This window comes from Muntiacus reevesi, chromosome 2 (genome assembly GCF_963930625.1).
Source record: "Muntiacus reevesi chromosome 2, mMunRee1.1, whole genome shotgun sequence".
NCBI classification, from domain to species: domain Eukaryota; kingdom Metazoa; phylum Chordata; class Mammalia; order Artiodactyla; family Cervidae; genus Muntiacus; species Muntiacus reevesi.
The window spans coordinates 65,657,551-65,677,077 of NC_089250.1; the positions used below are offsets into that span (position 1 = coordinate 65,657,551).

Consider the following 19,527-nt stretch of genomic DNA (forward strand, 5'->3'; position numbering starts at 1 on the left):
TCCATACTTGCATATTTGATTCATTTTTTTTTTTGACTAGGGTGGTGGAGAAAATAACTTCAAGAGTCATAGTCGCACGAATAGTGGTATTAGTTCAGCGAGTGGTGGAAGCACAGAACCCACAACTCCTGACAGTGAAAGACCTGCTCAGGCTCTCTTGAGAGATTATGGTAAGCCATGTTTAGTTTAGTTTTTTTTTTAATCTAAAGTTTATAGAATAACTTTTAATGCCCAGCTATATAAAACAAGCAGAGAAATTTTAAACTAGATTTTCAGGTTCATGATTTTTATGTACTTAATATAGCAGAGAAGCTATTAGTCTAAAACCTTATGAAAAAGAAAACAGATCTTTTAAATATAGCTCTACAGTTTTTAGTAGTTAGATTTTGGATAGTTTCTTAGATTTTATAAGTGATTTATAGGAAGCATTTCTGAATTCTGTACCAGGTGCTAATAATTTAGAGTCAAATAGGATTTAGGCACTGCCTCAGTCTAATGACAGAATCAGGCAGTATTTCAGTTTTTGCAGTGTAGTGAGGATGGGTAATGGTTTATGCATTAGATAGCAACCCAGAGGAGAGTCTGCCTTTGTTTTTGAAGCCTGTATACCCTACTATGTCTGATTAGATTCTTCAGTCACAAAGAGTAAGGAAGCATTTGCAAGTAGAGCATCCAATTCTATAATGTCCTTTACCCTGGCCAGTTGCTTTCTGGGTTCTGTTGAATTTGTGGGTGCCTTTATGTTTTTATGCATAAATACTAGTGGTGTATTGAATCTAAGATTATTAATCCAACTAGATTGGAATGAAATCTAGCTTCTTAGATGGAGTTTAATTTTTTAATCATTTGGAGAGTTTATAAACCCAGGAGTCCAGGCATGTTTCAGTGATTTAAGTTTGCTATAAGTATCATTCAGCTTGTCATATACATAAGGTCATTATGTGGCTATTTAACACATTGAAATATGCATTTATGAAGAAGTTATTTAAATTGTTATTTTATTCACTATGCTTGGTTTAAGTATAGGTGAAAATTTGTTTATTTTTCCTGCTTCTAAGACACTTTTAAACTTAAGTTTTTGCATTATTATATGTGTTCTAATATAAATGTTCGAAGTGGTTATTGTTTGTTTCAGTATTTTGAACTGGTGTTAGTGAGTTCTGCTTGTAATGTCATAAAATAGTTTTTACTAAGAAATCCAGATTTGTGTTAGTGTCGCATGAATGTCTCTCTTTAATGACCATTCCTTTTTCTGTTGTCACTGCCCTCTTTCTGATAGGATCGACAGGTATAATGTCCCTAAAGCTTCCTTTATAAATTTAATTTGTCCTAATTTATTATTAATTGAATAGTAATTACTTTTAAATATAGAATTGGAGGCTACATAAAAACACAGTAACTTGATTATTTAATTTTTTAAGAGTATTAAAGTTGTCTCAGAGAATTAAATGTTAAAGTTTGCTTGAAAAAGCATTGCATGTGACTTCTGATGATAGAAACCCTGAAAATAATTTCAGCAGATGCTTTAGGATAATTCCCAGCGTCTGAAGAGATTCTGAAATTTGAATTCCTTTCTCTATAAAATTTCAAGGAAATAATTGATAGCCTTTTGATTGTTTCATTTTTTTTTTTTTAATGTAACTGTGAGTTAATTTGGAAATGTTGAGATTTATACTCTTATAAGAATGATATTGAAGCTTTCAAATCCCAGTGGATGTCTATGTGAGAGTACCTGAGCTGGGAACTAGAAGCTGCTCTGGTCTGGTGTGTGTGCCCCGCGCACCGTTGTTCAGTCAGGCTGAGATGCTCAGGCCAGTGGGGCGGGGAGCAAGCACTGTGTGGGTGCCCGTCATGCTCACTGTGGCTGCTGTGGTCTGTGCCTAGTGGAATGCTGTGCTTCTCGTTACTAATGCTTAGTTGTTTTCCCTCCCTGTGGGATGTGGCATTGGGGTTATATCCTAGCTCTTAATACAGATTCAGCTGCTGGGCTCCTGATTCGCAGCATTCATCTCGTCACCCAAAGACTCAACTCCCAGTGGCGGCAAGACATGAGCATATCACTGGCAGCTCTGGAGCTCCTCTCTGGACTGGCAAAGGTGAGGTGACAGTCCCTTTATTTTAGCCCAGCCACCTTGGAGTATGGCTCTTTTTTCTGTATCTCCTGACCCACTTCATGTGGGTATTGCAGTCTTGATTATACTCATCACAGTTGATATTCAAAGTGTGCAAAAATGAGCTTCCAAGTGAGATTTTACAAAATAATCTACTTTTTTGTTTAATCGGGTCAAAGGGTGTGAATGATATTTTTGCTGTTAGATGATAGGAAGCATTTCAATACTTGCTCTTTATTTGCACATTGTGATAGAATACTGGTTGATTTTGTGTTTTCTCATAATACCCTTAAATTTTCAGCGTGACGTTTTGTGCCATTATAAGATCATCAATCATCTAATTTTAATGAATAAATACAGATTTGGCAATGAAAGAAAAATTTGTCCTAAAATACACCATTTGGGCCTACCTGTGACTCTTCCATCTTCCGTTATCAGAGATAAATGAAAGTTGGCTGTATTTTCAGATTTCTTTCCCAACTGTTTATCTATTTTGTGGAATCTTAGAGTTGGGTGTCCATTTGCATTTCTCTCTTTTTTTTTTTAAGTTACGGCAAAATTCACGTAACATAAAATTAACCTTTTGATGTGAACAATGCAGTGCCTATTAGTACTCTGAGTGTTGTGCAACCACCCCCTCTTTCTGGTTCCAAAGCATTTATCACCCCCAAAAAGAAACCCTGTACGCATTAAGCAGTTGTTTCCTGGTCTCCCTTTCCCTTATCTCTAACAACCACCAGTCTGCATTCTGTCTCTATGGATTTACCTATTCTGATATTTCATAGAAATTAAATCATATAGCCTGTGACCATTTGTATGTGGCTTTCTTCACTTAATATGTTCTTGAGGTTCATTTATGCTGTAGAAAAAGTCTCAATCTCATTCCATTTTGTGGCCAAATGATATTCCATCATATTTATGTACCAGTTTGTCAACCTGTTCCTCTGTAGCACATTTGAGCTGTTCCTGCCTTTTGACTCTTGTGAGTAGTAGTGCTGCCGTGAGCATGCGTGTACATGTGTTTATTTGAATGCCAGTTTTCAGTTATTTTGGTTATATAACTAGGAGTGGAATTGCTGGGTCATATGGTAATTCTGTATTTTACTTTTTGAGGAGCTGCCAAACTGTTGGCCTCAGCAACTGAATCACTTTACATTTCTACCAGTGATGTAGGAGGGTTCCAGTTTCTCTGAATCTTCACTAGCATATAAGTATTTTCATATCTGTAAAATAGGCAGGATTATCTTGTGTGTAACAGCTGGTGATGTGAGGATAAAGTGAAATGAAATATGTAAAACACTTTGTAAACACAGAGGTGATATACACACATAAGGTGATATTGTCTGAGATGGTAAACTTAAAGCCCTCATTTTATAGATGAGGGGACAGGTGAGCAGAGGCTGTGACTTACCTGAGTCATGAAAGGCAAAATAGATAAGAAAACCTGAGGTGTTCTCACCACCACTTAGAGCTTACCTTTACCTCAGAGAGTCTCATGCATAGATGTAATGGCCGTAGTTTTGTGAAGAGCAGTTATTTGATGTAGGAGGTAAGAACAACCATTTGTGAGATGTGCAGGACCACATGGTCTTTGAGAGCAAGATACTGTTGCCTGTGACCTTCAGTACACTTGCAGTAGTAAGGAATAATTAACCCTAAATGGAGTACTGTCTAGACCTAACAAATCATGAAGGGCTAACACTACCTGATTTCATGACTTGCTATAAAGCTATGGTAATCAGAACGGTCTGGTATTGGAATAGGTTAGACAGCTGGATCAGTAGATAGAGTGGGGAGTCCAGAAATAGATCTGCATGTGTATGGACATTGGATTTTTAACAGAGGTGCCATGATAATTCAAAGGAGAAAGGATAGTCTTTTCAGCCAGTGGTGCTGGAACAATCAGATATTTGTGTACCAAAAAAGAGAGAGAAAGGACTGTTAAATAGTGTAACCATTTTAGAAAACAATCCCCTGGAGAAGGGAAAGGCTACCCACTCTAGTATTCTGGCATAGAGAATTCCACAGGGGCTTAAAAAATATGTCCATGGGGTCTCAAAGAGTTGGACACGACTGAGCGACTTTCACTCACACTTCACAGGGCCTTAAAAAACTAAACATACACCTATCATATGATCCAATCAGTCCACTCTTAGGAAGTAGAAGAGCATATACTCTTACAAAGTCTTATACTTAGCAGCTTTATTTGTAATACTCAGGAGCTGGAAAAAAATCCAAATGTCCAACAGGTGACTGGATAAATTAATTATGGTATAATCCATATAATGGAATACTACTCAGTAGTAAAAAGGAATGAAAAATTGATACACACAAGACTGGATGAATCTCAAAACAATTATATTGAGTAAAAGAAGCCAGACTTTCCCCCCACCGCAAATAGTATAGTAACCTATGATTTTATTTATAAAAAACTATAGAAAATGCAAGTTAACCTATAGTGACAAAAAACAAATCAGCAGTAACCTAAGGAGGGGGCAGAAAGGAGTCGGGAGGAGTTTTTTTTTGGGGGGGGGGCAAGTGTTATAAAGATGCATGAGAACATTGAGGGGTGATGAATATGTCTGCCATCTTGATTGTGGTAATAGTTTACAGGTGTATACTTAAGCCAAAATTTATCAAATTGTACACTTTAAATATGTATAGTTTTCTGTATGTTAATTATACCTCTGGACAGCTGCATAGAACTTTGTAGCCCATAGAGCATCACTACGGGGTGGATTAGGGGGCTTAAAAAATGTGTGCATGTTCCATTGCCAGCTTTTCTTTTTTTTTTTTTTTTCCTTTGCCAGCTTTTCTTGTGATCTGTGGCAGTGATGAGTAGTTGTACCCCAGCAGTTTAGGTTTTAGAGCATGAAAAAGAATGCTAAAATGAATTTTTATTGTTATAGGGTTTGAAAAATGCCCTCTCTTTTTATAAAGTATATATGATAGTACATCTGCAGTATTATATTCTCAGAAAGGCTGGGCCTCAGTGTAGCGGCTTTGAAATTGGTACCATGGTTCTTGGCTAACTCTGTTCCCCAAACGAATATGCTCAGGTGAAGGTGATGGTTGACTCTGGAGACCGGAAGCGAGCCATCAGTTCTGTGTGCAGCTACATTGTATACCAGTGTAGTCGGCCAGCTCCTCTTCACTCCCGGGACCTGCACTCCATGATAGTGGCAGCTTTTCAATGTCTCTGTGTCTGGCTGACAGAGCACCCTGACATGCTTGATGAAAAGGTTAGTTTACTTGATATTAAAACAGAAAATAGGAAACAAAAATGTATATTGGGAAAATATCTTTTAAAAGAGAATATCTAAATTTAAATCCAGTATTGCATACTTCAAGCTGAATATAACTTGTTATATTTCAGGAAAACACTTATCCTATAAACTATCATCATGCTTATATAGTTGATCCTTGAATAACATAGGGTTGAACTTTGTGGGTCCACTTACATGCAAATTTAAAAAAAACTGTAAATACTGTTACATGATTTGTGATTGGTTGAACCCATGAGTGTGGAGCTGTGGATAGGGAGGAACTGCATATATGGAGGGCTGACTTCAATTTATATGTGGAACAGGAAAAAAAATAATAATTTATATGTGGATTTTTTATTTTGCTGGGGGTCGATGCCTCTAACTCCCATGCTGCTCAGGGGTCAACTGTATTTGATTGCAGATTAACCCGTAGAGAAATTCTTTGAAAGATGGAGCTTTGGCTAATTTATCTATGAACAATCAGGGTTGTTTTTTCTTGAAAGGATGGTAGCCTTGAGATGGCCAGAAGATACTTTAGTCACCTATCATCAGATCAGAAAGGGCAGTTGATAACTAGGCTGCAAACCTAGAGACCACCTTGTTCGTAAAGGTTGTTTGTAGCTAAAAATTTCATTTCACACATTTCTTTCATTTTAAGTAAACGCAGATTATCTAGGCTGCTTTCTTTTACCATTGTTCCATGTAATACTTTCCTTATGGGAAGACAGTTATAAAAGAATGCATAGTGTAAATAAGAGATACCAGACTTATTGGAAAATTACACAGAGCTTTATATAGTTTATAAAAATAATACCATTGATTAAATCTTAGTCATTTGCATGATGATGTATAGCATTAGGATACCAGAAATTGCTTTAAAACTATCCAGGTGTAGCTGAATTACTATTACATCTCTTTCAGTTGGCTTTCACAATTTATAGTCCATGGAAATTTTACAAGAATGATGACTGATAAAATTGAAGTGAATTTATCATTACTTATTATCTAGATCTCTCAATACTCAAATTTAATCTTTAAAGAAAAATTGGGCGGGGGGGGGCCAGTTTATTTCATTAAATTATTATGAAGTTAATATGTACCTACCAAAGAAAATGAGAAATTAGAGTCCCACCACCAAAACACAACCAATACTGGCACTTGGATGTATTTCCTTGTCTTCTCATAAGATAGATGTATTACAAAAACGAATCTGCTTTTCCTTTTTCTAGGATTGTCTTAAGGAAGTGCTGGAAATTGTGGAACTGGGTATTTCAGGAAGCAAGTCCAAGAACAGTGAGCAAGAGGTCAAGTACAAAGGTGATAAGGAGCCAAACCCTGCCTCCATGAGGGTCAAGGATGCTGCTGAAGCCACCCTAACATGGTACGAAAGTGACGTCACAGGCTTGTGTCTCGGCGTTAGAACGGATTAGATGTCATCCTGTGTTGTTTCATCTCCTCCCCAGTGGTTCAGCATTAAGTGACATAACTTGATTTAGGATACTTTTCCCCCAGAAGTGGAAAAGAAACTGTCTTGTTCTTTTGGACCAAAGAAACCAGGGACTTGAGGCTAAAAGTTTGGGTCCTTGTTTTTCTATGCTGGCTGACATAATTCAAGTCATATCATGTTAGAGCTAGAAAGGAACTTGGAGAGCCTTACCCACACCCTCACTCTGATGGCTGAGTCCAGAGACTTCGATCACACAATTACCTCTTCTGCTTTCCAGCTTAGTGATTTTTATTCTGTGCTACACCATTTATATTACATGTGATAGGTTCATTCAGCCAAAACTTATAAACATCCTCTTAGGAACTAGTAATAGAATTGTAAAAATAAGTCAGATTTAGTTACCACATCCAGAGAGCTTCTAGTCCAATAGGAAGGAATAAGATATGAACACAAATATCTATAATATTAGCTAGAGAATAAATGCTCCAAGAGAAGGGGTACATATGGAATGCAGCTGTGTTGGAAGAAAGGAATTAATACTTTCAGATTCGGGGAAGTCAGATTCCTGAGGAAAATCACATTGACCTGACTCTCAGAGAATGGATAGTATGAGCTATAAGTCAGATTGCAGAGTGGTTACGGCAGCAAGAGAGAATTCCTATTTCAACTATTTTGGTAATGAAGGGATGGAGACAGGTTGGTATCTTGAAAAAGTAGCAGAGAGAGTTGAAAGAGTTTATGTTTGGCCAGTTAGTTAACAGAGTAGGAAGAGGGAAGAAAGGCAGTTTGTTGACTGAAAGAGATAGGTGGAGAAGATTAGGTAGAATTGGTACAGTTGGGAAGAAGTGGCTTATGAAGGGGTAAGTGTGGGTGAAGATCTAGAACAACATAAAAAGCAGGGAGGAGGAATGTCAGGTCATATTAAGTTGGCTCATCTTGGTTTTAGTAAAAGCGGTAAGACAGCTTGAGGGCTTCCCTGGTGGCTTAGCGGTAAAGAATCTGCCTGCAATGCAGGAGACAGGGATTTGATTTCTGGGTCAGGAAGATCCCCTGGAGAAGGAAATGGCAAGCTACTGCAGTATTCTTGCCTTGGGGAATCCAATGGACAGAGCAGCCTGGTGGGCTACAATCCATTGCGTCACAGCAGGGTCAGACACAACTCTGTGACTATACAAGAAGACAGCATATAGAAGATTTGTATGCAAATGAGCCTTTTCCAAGAGAACTTGGGGCATGCACAATAAAGTTGGGTTTATTTCTGTTCCTCATGGGCTTAGGTTATTCAGTAAAGTTTTAGAAGCATGCTTGCTTTAGTTCAGTCCTGCTCACTGTGCTAATACTGGGCTTTCAATGACTGTGGAGGTTTGGCTAACAGCTGGAAAGTCAGAAAAATGTGTTTAATTACTAGAAATGACTCAAGTCCAGAGAGAAGAACATGCGTGGCCTGGGGTGGACTTAAAAATATTATTAAAAACTAAGATCTGATGTGTACCTTGAAGAGTAAAAGGGATATGAAGAAAGGGGGAAGGCTGTTTCTCACTGGGACTCTGCATTATATAAAAATAAGTTTGCTCCATCTAGTCTGTGGATGGGACATTCCATTGAGAGCATGATTGGCAGTGAGGATTGGATATGAGCCCAGAATGAGCAGAGTCATGCTCGTAGTCCCCAACCTAGGCAGTAGTTGTCTCAGTGGCTCATCTGATCTCTGCTGGCCAGCTCTACAAAAGGCCTCATGTCTTAAAAAGGGCCCGGTAATGTATGGATGTGAGAGTTGGACTGTGAAGAAAGCTGAGTGCCAAAAAATTGATGCTTTTGAACTGTGGTGTTGGAGAAGACTCTTGAGAGTCCCTTGGACTGCAAGGAGACCCAACCAGTCCATCCTAAAGGAGATCAGTCCTTGGTGTTCTTTGGAAGGACTGATGCTGAAGCTGAAACTCTAGTACTTTGGCCACCTCATGCAAAGAGTTGACTCATTGGAAAAGACCCTGATGCTGGGAGGGATTGGGGGCAGGAGGAGGAGGGGACGACAGAGGATGAGATGGCTGGATGGCATCACTGACTCGATGGGCATGAGTTTGAGTAAACTCTGGGAGTTGGTGATGGGCAGGGAGGCCTGGTGTGCTGCAGTTCATGGGGTCGCAAAGAGTCAGACGCGACTGAGCGACTGAACTGAACTGAAAGAGTCATCATGAAACATCCAAAACCAATTTTCTCTGTTCCCACACAATTAGAACTTTGTGTCAGTATCATGACTGTTTTCCAGCTATGCAAACTTAAAATTTTGACTCTTCCTGATTTATCTGTTTTATCTGTCATTCCTCATATGAAGTCAGCGACCAAGTCTAGTAGACTTTAATTTTGGAAGTATTTCCTCCATTCCCTCAGACCTCAGCATTCTAGTCCAGGCCCTTCTCACTTTCTTTCTGATTTCCCTGTTTTCAATCTCTCTTTTCATTTTGCATTCTGTTACTGGACTCATCATTTTAGATACTGTGCTTATTCTGCTGTGTGAGTGTTTGAAAACAGTAGATGATTTCTGTTTATTGCCATATGGTGTGACATTTTTGGTTTGGTGTTCAAGGCCCTCCTTGAGTCCCCACTCAAGCTGTGATCTTTCCTAGCACAGCCCTTCTGCCCCAGCTGGCTGGCCACTTGTGGCTGTGAACTGCGTTTGTTCATGCCTGTCTGTCTACTTCCCCTGCGTTTCAGGACTTCCCTCTCCTCTTGGCCACATCCTCCACAGTTAACTGCTCACATCACATCTAGCTAGCTACCTCTATGGAACCTTCTTTGATTTTTCTCCTTCTTTTCCACACCTCTGTGTTCATTCAGTTTGACCCAGCCACTATATGAGTTCTATGGTGTCATGATCACACCTGGTCATATTTGATAATGTGCTAGTCTTAGCTCCCCACCCTGGGAGCTTTTTACACCCAGTTCCCTTTTTACATTCCTCACAGTGTGAGCACACAGGAGATACAGAATGCAGATCAGCTTGTTGGTGTTTTTCCCCTTGTTGTATAATATACATTAGGACTCTTGGAAGTCATTTCAGTAGCCCCTCTGCTTAGTGACTTCTAAGAGTTATTTACCAAGTTATTTAGCCTCTAATTTTGGGATATTTTAACCCCCCCCCCCAAGTGCCCATTTCATGTTAATTGTTGAAAACTTGGTGTTTCCATTGAGCTGAAATCTCTCCCACTTTAACTTCTACCCATTTGTTCTGATTCAGACTTTTGATCATGAAATCCTTTTTTTCCAAGGAGTGGGGATATCTGAAGACAATGCTTGTGTTCTTTTGTTTGTTTTTTATTTTACATTTTTGCTCCATTCCCTGGTAGGTGGGATCTTAGTTCCCTGACCAGGAATAAAACCCACACCCCTGCATTGGAAGGCAGAGTTTTAGCTGCTGGACCACTGAAGGAATCCCATGAATGCTCATTCTTTTCTCTTGCTCTTTCTCATTCTTTTCTGCCAGTACCTTTAACTATTTTTCATATGACAGGGATTTAAAGTACTTTTTATCCTAGTCATTGTCCTTTCAGTGGCATTGGTCTGACTGTGTACATCTTTAAAGGGTGATCACCTTTAAACTCTGTAGAATATTGTATTTTCATTAAAATTGGGTTTTTGAGAACCTAGTCAAGCCAAACCTTAGAGGCTATTTTTTTTTTTTTTAACACATTTACCTTTTGTCTTTCTCATCCTAAACACTTGTTTGGGGGTGTTTGGATGTAATTATAGAATTTTACATTTAAACTTGAAATTTCTTTATGTAAGATTTACCTTATTATTTTTAATCTTTTAAGATTCTTTTGGATCTCAGCTCTTACTCTGATAACATTAACTCTGCAGCTCAACTTTAGGTCAACTGCAGATTTAATGAGCCTGTCCTGTGTGTCCTAATCAGAAACTCTGATAAGAATATTGAACAGAAAAAGACTGACGAAGCACATGATAAGAGATTTCCTTTCTGGTTCACAGGGATTTTAAAATCTTATCTATAAGTTTTTAATGATACACTGCCAAGTAAGTTGCACGTCTTGATTTCAGAGATACTTCTCTGCCTTTCTGGTCTAGTCATTATCGAGAAGAGAAAATGTAGTTAGGCTGGTGTGATTTGATCTTAGTGACCTATTCCCTTCCCAGCATCCTATTTGATAATGTCTTAAAATCTTGCCTGGAACATAAGCTTACATGGTCCAGATGCTTGTGACAACCATCTCTGTTCCATATTAGAAAACCTGTGTTTTTCCCATTGCTGGTTTTCTACAAATCCTTAAGCCTGAACTCATCATGAAATTCTCCTTGTCCTTGAAATTCTTAGATAGTCCTCGTCCTAGGAGGAGAGAGAATGGAGGGAAAGTATCTGTTGAGCAGTGTTGTCTTCTATTATCAGAGAGATTTGGGTTCAAGCATTAGAATGAAAGAGAAGAGGAGAGGCTACTCAAGCTGAGAATTGCAATGATGAAAGTAGTAGTGGGGAATACTAATTTTGCAAATGAGTTGCTTTGGGGGTGTCTGATGATATTAGCACCACAAGATAAAATCTTTATGTGTTCTTAAGATTCTTTCTGTGTTTCAGTTTCTTAATTATGAAATGGGAATAATAATGGTACCTATTTCATAGGGTTGTTATGATAACTAAATAAAATGTTATATGTCAAGTGCATAGCTCCAGACTCTGGCACATAGTAAGTGGTATTGTATAAGTTATTACTATTGTTCCTTGAAGACATGCAGAGATCTCTGTGGATGTAAACATTTTGGAATGTTTAGGCTTGTTCAGTTGAATTCTAATTTTAAAGGTATTTTTTCTTATATATTTTCATTTAATAATTACAACAGTTCTGTAAGATGTAACTACTAGTGCATCAAGTACCTTGTCTGTAAAATGAGGATAACTATTCATGGCCACACAGTGAGAAGGCAGCAGGTCTTGGTTTTTGGTCTTTTAATGATCACTTATCTCTTCTGAGCCTGAGTTTCCTCAGCTGGAAAGTTGAGGGGATTTGGCTGATCTTCAGATCCTTGTCTGGGTCTAGAATGCTTTAGCTAGCATAGTCCTTAAACCTGGAGTGTGCATATTTTTAAAATATATCTTTAGGAGCTTCATGATTTGGAAGTATGATTGGCCAGGTTCCCTGGGGAGCAGACTTTGAGAGAGAGAAATTTGCCTGTAAGAGGTTTATTGGAAAGTGCTGTCAGAATCAACCCTTGTGGGGGAATGAGGGAAGTTGGACTGAGCAGAGGGAAGAACCAAACTGTGATGCAGTTGCAGCAGAGAGCTCTGGATCTGGGCTGGCCCTTCAGGAGTCTCTCATGTTGGGGCCCGGGTACTGGGACTTTATACACCTTATCCCCTGGCATCAACAGTTCATTGGACATGAGCTATCCCAGGAGGAAGCTGTGGTCTTGAATAAAGAGGTTCTCATTGGCCTCTCCAGGACTCAGCTGAAAGTTAGGGCCACCATCTCCCTGCATCTGGGGCAGTGGATCTTTTCAGTTTTGGAGAGGGAATCTGGACAGCACACCACAGCATCCACCACAGGGAGTGAATCTGACCCTCAAGGAGGAAGCATGGCTGTGGTCAGATCAATCTAGAGAGACCGATTGGTGCATGGGGTAAAGTTATGGTCTTGCTTTGGGAATTAACTGTTATCTTTTGCATTCTCTCTAGTATTATGCAGTTGCTTGGCGCATTTCCTTCACCTAGTGGTCCTGCCTCTCCTTGTAGTCTGGTGAATGAGACCACTTTGATCAAATACTCCAGACTGCCAACCATAAACAAACATAGTTTCCGGTACTTTGTCTTGGATAACAGTGTCATCCTGGCAATGCTGGAGCAACCTCTTGGAAATGAACAGAGTAAGTTTCAGCCCTTTGGGCTTTTTCCACTGCTAAATCAACATGTCTTTCAGTATTAGCAAGCTGTCTCTGGGATCGGGGAAGGAAAGACAAATTCTAAGCAATTTTGCATTTGTCAAAAAAGGCTTCTAGCTGATGAGGTTGTAGCGACTGAAAAGCAGAGGGTCAGATAGTGGAATATACCTATGAAATATAATCTTTTAGAGGTTCTTAATGTATATCTTTACCAGCTAAGCCACAGGAGAAGCCCAAGAACACTGGAGTGGGTAGCCTATCACTTCTCCAGTGGATCTTCCCGACCCAGGAATCGAGCTGGGGTCTCCTGCATTGCAGGCAGATTCTTTATCAACTGAGCTATAGTGGCTCAGACAGTAAAGCGTCTGACTACAATACAGGAGACCCGGGTTCAATCCCTGGGTCGGGAGGATCTTCTGGAGAAGGGAATGGCAACCCACTCCAGTATTCTTGCCCCCCGCCCCAAAAAAAGGAGCTCAAAGAAATATTTTGGAGAAGGAAATGGCAACCCACTCCAGTACTCTTGCCTGGAAAATTCCATGGACACAGGAGCCTGATAGGCTACAGTCCATGGGGTCAGCAAGAGTCAGACACAACTGAGCAACTTCACTTCACTTTTTTGGGGGAGCTTCCCTTGTAGCTCAGTCGGTAAAGAATCTGCCTGCAGTGCAGGAGACCCGGGTTCTATCCCTGGGTTGGGAAGATCCCCTGGAGAAGGAAATGGCAACCCATTCCAGTATCCTCGCCTGGAAAATCTCATGGACAGAGGAGCCTGGTGGGCTGCAGTCCATGGGGTCGCAAAGAGTCGGGCATGACTGAGCGACTAACACTTAACAATGTGTATCTATTAGAAAAGAGCTCCATAGCTTTATAAAAAGTTTATTTTGGTAGAATATTTTCTGTTGTTTCCTGTGTATGAAAATCATTATTCCTCTTCCTTCCTCTTGACCTTTGGATCTGTCCCTCTCCTGTCCCGCCTTCACTCCACATTGTTCTTTTTCGGTTATTGTTGCCACCCAGACAGGCTGGAAATTGGAGGAGTCATCTTCACCTGCTCCTTCCTGTTTTTCCATTATGTGTTTGGTGTCCAAGTTTCTCTTCCCTTAGTGACCTTTGGCATCTTCTGTTCTCTGCATTCCTCCCAATACAACCAAATGCAGGACTTTATTATTTCTAGATTATTGCAGTTGCTTCTTGCCTGATCTGATTGTCCCTCCTTCCATTTCCAAAATTCATTACCCTTCCCTCCATCCTACTTGCTGCCATTGTAGATCCGATCATGCCCGTGCCCTCCTGAAAATCCTTCATTGGTTTCCCATTGATGCAACATGCACTGTTTTCTTCCCATCTTTCCCCAAGTTATAAGCATCTCAAGGTGTATTACCACTGCAATGCAGACTGCTTAAAGTACATTTTTTTCTGATGGTAATTGGAATCAACCAATATGTAAAGGAAGCATGTTTCTAGAGAAATCCTTATTGCTGGGAAGGGAAAGGAAAGTGAAGATTACAGAATCTTTGGGCATACAGGGACCCAGGGAATCTATAGATGAAGAAAGTAGGGCTCAGAGAGGATATTTGACTTGTTCATAAAATGAAACTAGATGTCTCCCAGAAGTTCAGGGAAGTACCACCAGAGGTGTCCTTCCTGTTGTGGTAAAATATAGTGATTTTAATAAGAACGAGATGAGGCTTTTAATTGTTGCCCAACTCTAGAAGCACTGGTCCCAGGTCTTTCCTGCAGGTACCTCATCCTTCTCTACCTTAGACCTGGGATTGCTTGACTTTTTTCCCTGGCTTGTATCAATTATTCTTGACTCCTCCTGGTTCCTACTCCCAAGCTATCTGCTATAATAGTCTGTAAAATCCCAGTCTCCCCTCCAGGTTTCCTGGTCTGGGGGATGTCAGCCCTTTTCCAAATTTTTTAAGACTCCACTACTCTCATTCTAAGTGATTTCATTGCATTGAAAGTCTACCAAAAGTAAACAATTGGGATTATTTAGAACAAAAGTTCTAAATAATTTTAAAACAAAAGTGAGAGAAATTTGAACAAGTTTGACTGTTTAGACCAGAGGCAAAAAAAGGGAATAGGAAGAAGGATCTGGGTGCTTAGGAAGTCCATTCTGCATTCATTCTCCCTTGGGATGAAACAGTGCCTGCCGGTGTTTCTGCTGTACTGGGCAGCAGTACACAAAGGCATGGGTGGATGTAACTTCAGTTTCACAAGCACCCAGCCTGTCTTTTGCATTTAGACCATCTGCAGCACTAACAGGTAAGAGTATTTGCCAGGATAATGTTTCCAAAATATGTGTGTGTGTACTGCTGGAGGTATGTGATATGATGTTAATTGGTATGTCAGTAAACATTATTTTATGTATTTTTAAGCAGGTGTTTTAAAAATATATAAGTAGCACACCAGAGTTCCTGGTTTTCCTTTTAAGGATATAATTTACCTTTTAAAAAAAAGAAAAAGGGAAGAAAGAAGTTAATATTAAGAAAGTAAGATAATAGGCACAGCGGTACACGGATATGGCAGAATCCACAGAGGTGGTTCACTATAGAGAAAAGCTAGAGAAGCACTGTGATAGGGCTGTCTTTATTAGAGGCTCTAAAATTGACAGCAGGGGTATTTTATATGTTGCCGGAAATAAAAACTTTTTCACCAACATTTTATTCTAGATGATTTTTTCCCCTCTGTCACTGTGCTCGTCCGGGGAATGTCTGGAAGACTTGCTTGGGCACAACAACTTTGCCTTTTACCCAGAGGAGCAAAAGCAAATCAGAAGGTATCCATCAGAAGTTACAGGGGAGTGGCTAGGAGTGAGTGCCTGTGTGTGTGTTTGTGTATGTTGTGATTTAAAGGTTAAACAATATTCCAACAAAAATCACAGAGAAAATAAATATTTTTGATCCTAGCCAGGTTCTCAGTGAGTTCACATCAGAATCATCTTAGGAGGCTAAAATTCCAGGTCTACTGAAATACTCTTTAAAGACATCTTCAAGGCAGGTATAATTTCAGAAAGCTTTCTGGGTGACTCTGACCTCCACTTAAGATTGAGAACTGCTCTTCTGAGTGTGGCCGAGTACCTTTGCTGTCCACTTGGAACTGTCACAACACTGTTAATCAGCTTTACTTCTAAGTAAAATTAAAAGTTAAAAAAAAGAACTGCTGTTCTGAACAGCGGCCCCAACTTTTTTCATGGAATGTTAAATAAAATCTACGTACATGCCATGTGAAAAAAGTGTGGCCAGACCCTAGATGTCTGTCGGTAGGACGTAGTCTGTGATTGTTTCATTTAACTGTGTAACTGTAATATGCTCTGTGATTTTTTTTAATGTGCTGTATAATTTAATGAAGTCTTTCTTTGGGGTGGCACAGTTTATTTTTTTATAACAGTTGTAAATATGTGAATAAAATTTGCTCATGGGAGAAAGTAGGAAAATGAAAATAAGAAGAAGCTATTTTATTGTCACTCTTCAGAAGTAGACATCCTCTGTTAATGTTTTAGTGGATTTTCTTCCAATCTTTTTTTCCCTTCCTGTACCTAACACTTCAGTAGAATTTAGTCATTTTTGTATACTGCTCTTTTCATTTTTTATCACATTGTAAGCTTTTACTTAACGTTATTAAAAATTCTTTAAAACATAGCTTAATAAAATTTTACCAGCATTTGAGAGAGAAACTCACAAAATTATAGGGCATACCTAAAATAATTTAACATTCCAGATGTTGCCGTTGCTCAACATGTGTTTGCTCTGAGGAGCACACGCCTGTTTTCTCCTAGGGGCGTCATACCAGTCACCAGTCTGTCAGCAACACTAAAAGCCACTCAGTCCCATTAAAGACTGAGGAGGAAGGAGCTCAGAAAAGGCCCTAAAACCTGTTTGACAGTTTAATATGTGCCATGTATTTTTTTATTTCGTTCTTGGTGCAGTCTTGTGATGTATTGTTTCCGTTTGTCAAATGTGGAAACAGAAGTCACATAGCTCATATATGTTTATTAAAAGAGGGATTCGGAGCCATGAAGACCTAGTTTTGGAGCCAGACTTTTTCAGTTAAGCCATGCTGAGTTTCTTATTATTGAATTCACTGTCTAGAGATGCCCAGTGGATGTAAACTTGTATGATTTGAGAGTCCTTGGGGGGAGAAGGAAGTTTGAGCCTTAAATTTGGAAATGCCTTATCTATCAGCTTATCACTGAATGTGGAAGACTCAGGCCTGGTACATTAGAGGTCTGTAACACATATATCAGTCGCAAAAATCTATAAGTTGATGAACATTTTTATAAAAATAAAGAAGAGTACACTGGTGCCTTTACCATTAGCAGTAGTATTTGCAGATTTTTACTGAGATTCTGTGTTTTGTAACCCTAGGGAAACACAGACATCTAAGAGACCAGGGAAATACATGTCATTTCAGACAGCACCAAATGTAATAAGCATAATGTTGTTTTTTTTTAACAGCTTTTTGTGCCTGAACCTCGTCCAGTTCCTAAAAATGATGTTGGATTTAAATATACTGTGAAACATCGACCATTTCCTGAAGAGGTGGATAAGATTCCTTTTGTGAAAGCAGATCTGAGCATTCCAGATTTGCATGAAATCGTCACGGAAGAAGTAAGATAAATTATTACCAGCTGTTGTTAAGAGAATGACTATAAACATCCTTAAACAACTTCTGTAATTGAGATACTGCCTTTGTTCGGTATTCCTGGAGGTGACTCTTAAGATGACCTAGATGTTTGTCATCTAGGAGGTTGCCATTTAGTAAGACAAATAGAGATTGTGGCTAAGTGAAAGGAACTTGACATTGGGCTGCCAGTGTCCAAAGAAACCAATCTAAAGGAATTGGACTGGTCTGTGGTTTCATTAGTATGAGGGCATGATCCAGCCCTAGTGGAGGATATTTGGAGAGGGGAGACCATTATGACAACTCAGGCAAGGGATGGGAGGACTGCCTTATTGGTAGTAGAAACTTTAAATATATGGCATGTCTTACAGAGATATTTTGATCTAGACAGTCTTGGATTGATGAGGGAAGAACTGAAGAACTTTAGATCTTTAGGCTTGAGTGGCAAAGATAACAGTGCCATTTATAGAAATATAGACATTAGGAAGAGGACAAGTTTGGGGGAAAAAATTACTTGGTTTTAGATTAATTTAAGCACTTAACTAGATTAAATAATTGGTTGCTTAGGTCAAGGAAGAAGAGTTCTAAGAAATGAAAGATAGGTATGTCAGGGCATGAGCGAATAGAAGGGCAGGTATGGAGGCTGATTACAGTATCAGATGCTGGAGAGATTGGGGGAAGGAACACTAAGAAGAGGCCCCTGGATTTTGTTGTGAAAATGTTGGTGACCTTTGAGAGCAAGTTCAAAGGAATATTAAAGTGTAAGGTCTGGGTAATGAATGGTAAATGAGGAAAAGGCAGTGAATATAGGCTACACTGTTAACTGTTAGCAGTAAAGGGAAGGGTTGTTGTTTAGTTGCTAAACTCATGTCCAACTCTTTGCAACCCCATGGACTATAGCTTGCCAGGCTCCTCTGTGCATGGGATCCTCCAGGCAAGAATACTGGAATAGGTTGCCATTTCCTCCTCTAGGGGATCTTCCCGACTCAAAGGATTGAACCTGCCTGCGTCTTTTGCATTGGCAGGTGGATTCTTTACGCTGAGCCACCAGGGAAGCAAAAGGTACAGAGTAGGAAATAGAATGAGGAAATGGCCTAGTGAAGGAAAGGCAAGGCTAGTTTTTCTTTCTTTTTTTTTTTTTTAATTTAGGAAGAATCAGAACTAGAAGGAGCCAGTGAAGAAGGTTCAGCGCCTACACTGTGAGGCAGGCTGGAGAAATGATAAGTGATAGAATAAGGCCCTGGAGGCAATCAGGCCAAGAATCTGTGATTGTATCTAGAAAAGGGGCACTTCTGGTAAGATAGGAGAGGAGAGGAGTTTAGGTTCAGAGACATTTAGAGGTGGAAAGAAGGGAGATTGAAGCTGCTTATGTAAATTTTAATCTCAGTTCTTAGAAATGACATAGGGAAGCAAAGATGCTTCTTAAAATTGACAGGCAGCCCAGCTAGATTAAGTAGTATCATCTGTAGTGAAGTTGCTTAACTCATTCTGCTGACTTTCTTCAAAAGCTGTTGGTATCCAGAGGCATAAGTAAAACATTTGAGTGATGTGGAGATTGGCCAGGTGAATAAAGAAGCATAAGGAATAACATAGCCATTTTATATGCTTAGAAGAGGGTATGAAGAGGTCAGATTTGGGGATCTAGTTTTGGCTGGGACATCGATGAAGCCAGAAGGCTTGGAGAAATAGAGAGAGGGGTTGTGTACCCCACAGCAGTGGTGAAGGGAAAACGGGTGTGCAGGTGAGCTGTGAGAAAGAGGTTTTGGAACTGGAGCTCTCATCTGAGGTGCAGAGTGTGTCACGGATGGCCAGAGTTGGGAAGGTCGAGGAAGTTGTAGGAATGTAGGCCAGGCTGTTCACCAAAGAGGATGAAATTTTAAATAGGATAGATCAGAAGGAAAGCAGAGGTAACTCCCAAGAGTATAGCAGCTAATCCATGCAGTTGTGGACTTCAAAGAATGAGGAGATCCTTGCAGGACAAAGATGGACAGGGGTCTGGAAGAAGAGGGAAAGTGATGTGGAAGATGGAGGGGACATGGCAGAGAATGGCAATTCTGTCCCCTTTCTTGCCAGTGTAAAGGGAAGCAGAGACAGAATGGTTTCACTTATAGCGAGGAGATAAAGGAGCCTTTTTTGAGGCTGTAGGGACATTCTTGGGGTTTTATTTTAACTCTAAAACATTTTTGCT

The 19,527-nt window shown here is 39.7% G+C and overlaps 1 protein-coding gene across 2 annotated transcripts in view; it reads left to right on the top strand.

Moving 5' to 3' along the window:
- Positions 1-19,527, top strand: part of RALGAPB (Ral GTPase activating protein non-catalytic subunit beta) — an 88,538-nt gene that overhangs the window by 48,375 nt on the left and 20,636 nt on the right. The window contains exons 15-21 of one of the 2 annotated variants that reach the window (XM_065921991.1): positions 41-170; positions 1,963-2,096; positions 5,171-5,353; positions 6,607-6,758; positions 12,508-12,695; positions 15,389-15,495; positions 17,174-17,326. In XM_065921991.1, the coding sequence (XP_065778063.1) occupies positions 41-170; positions 1,963-2,096; positions 5,171-5,353; positions 6,607-6,758; positions 12,508-12,695; positions 15,389-15,495; positions 17,174-17,326 (1,047 nt within the window). The remainder of the gene's footprint in view (positions 1-40; positions 171-1,962; positions 2,097-5,170; positions 5,354-6,606; positions 6,759-12,507; positions 12,696-15,388; positions 15,496-17,173; positions 17,327-19,527) is intronic. The other variant, XM_065921992.1, reaches the window with a different exon arrangement.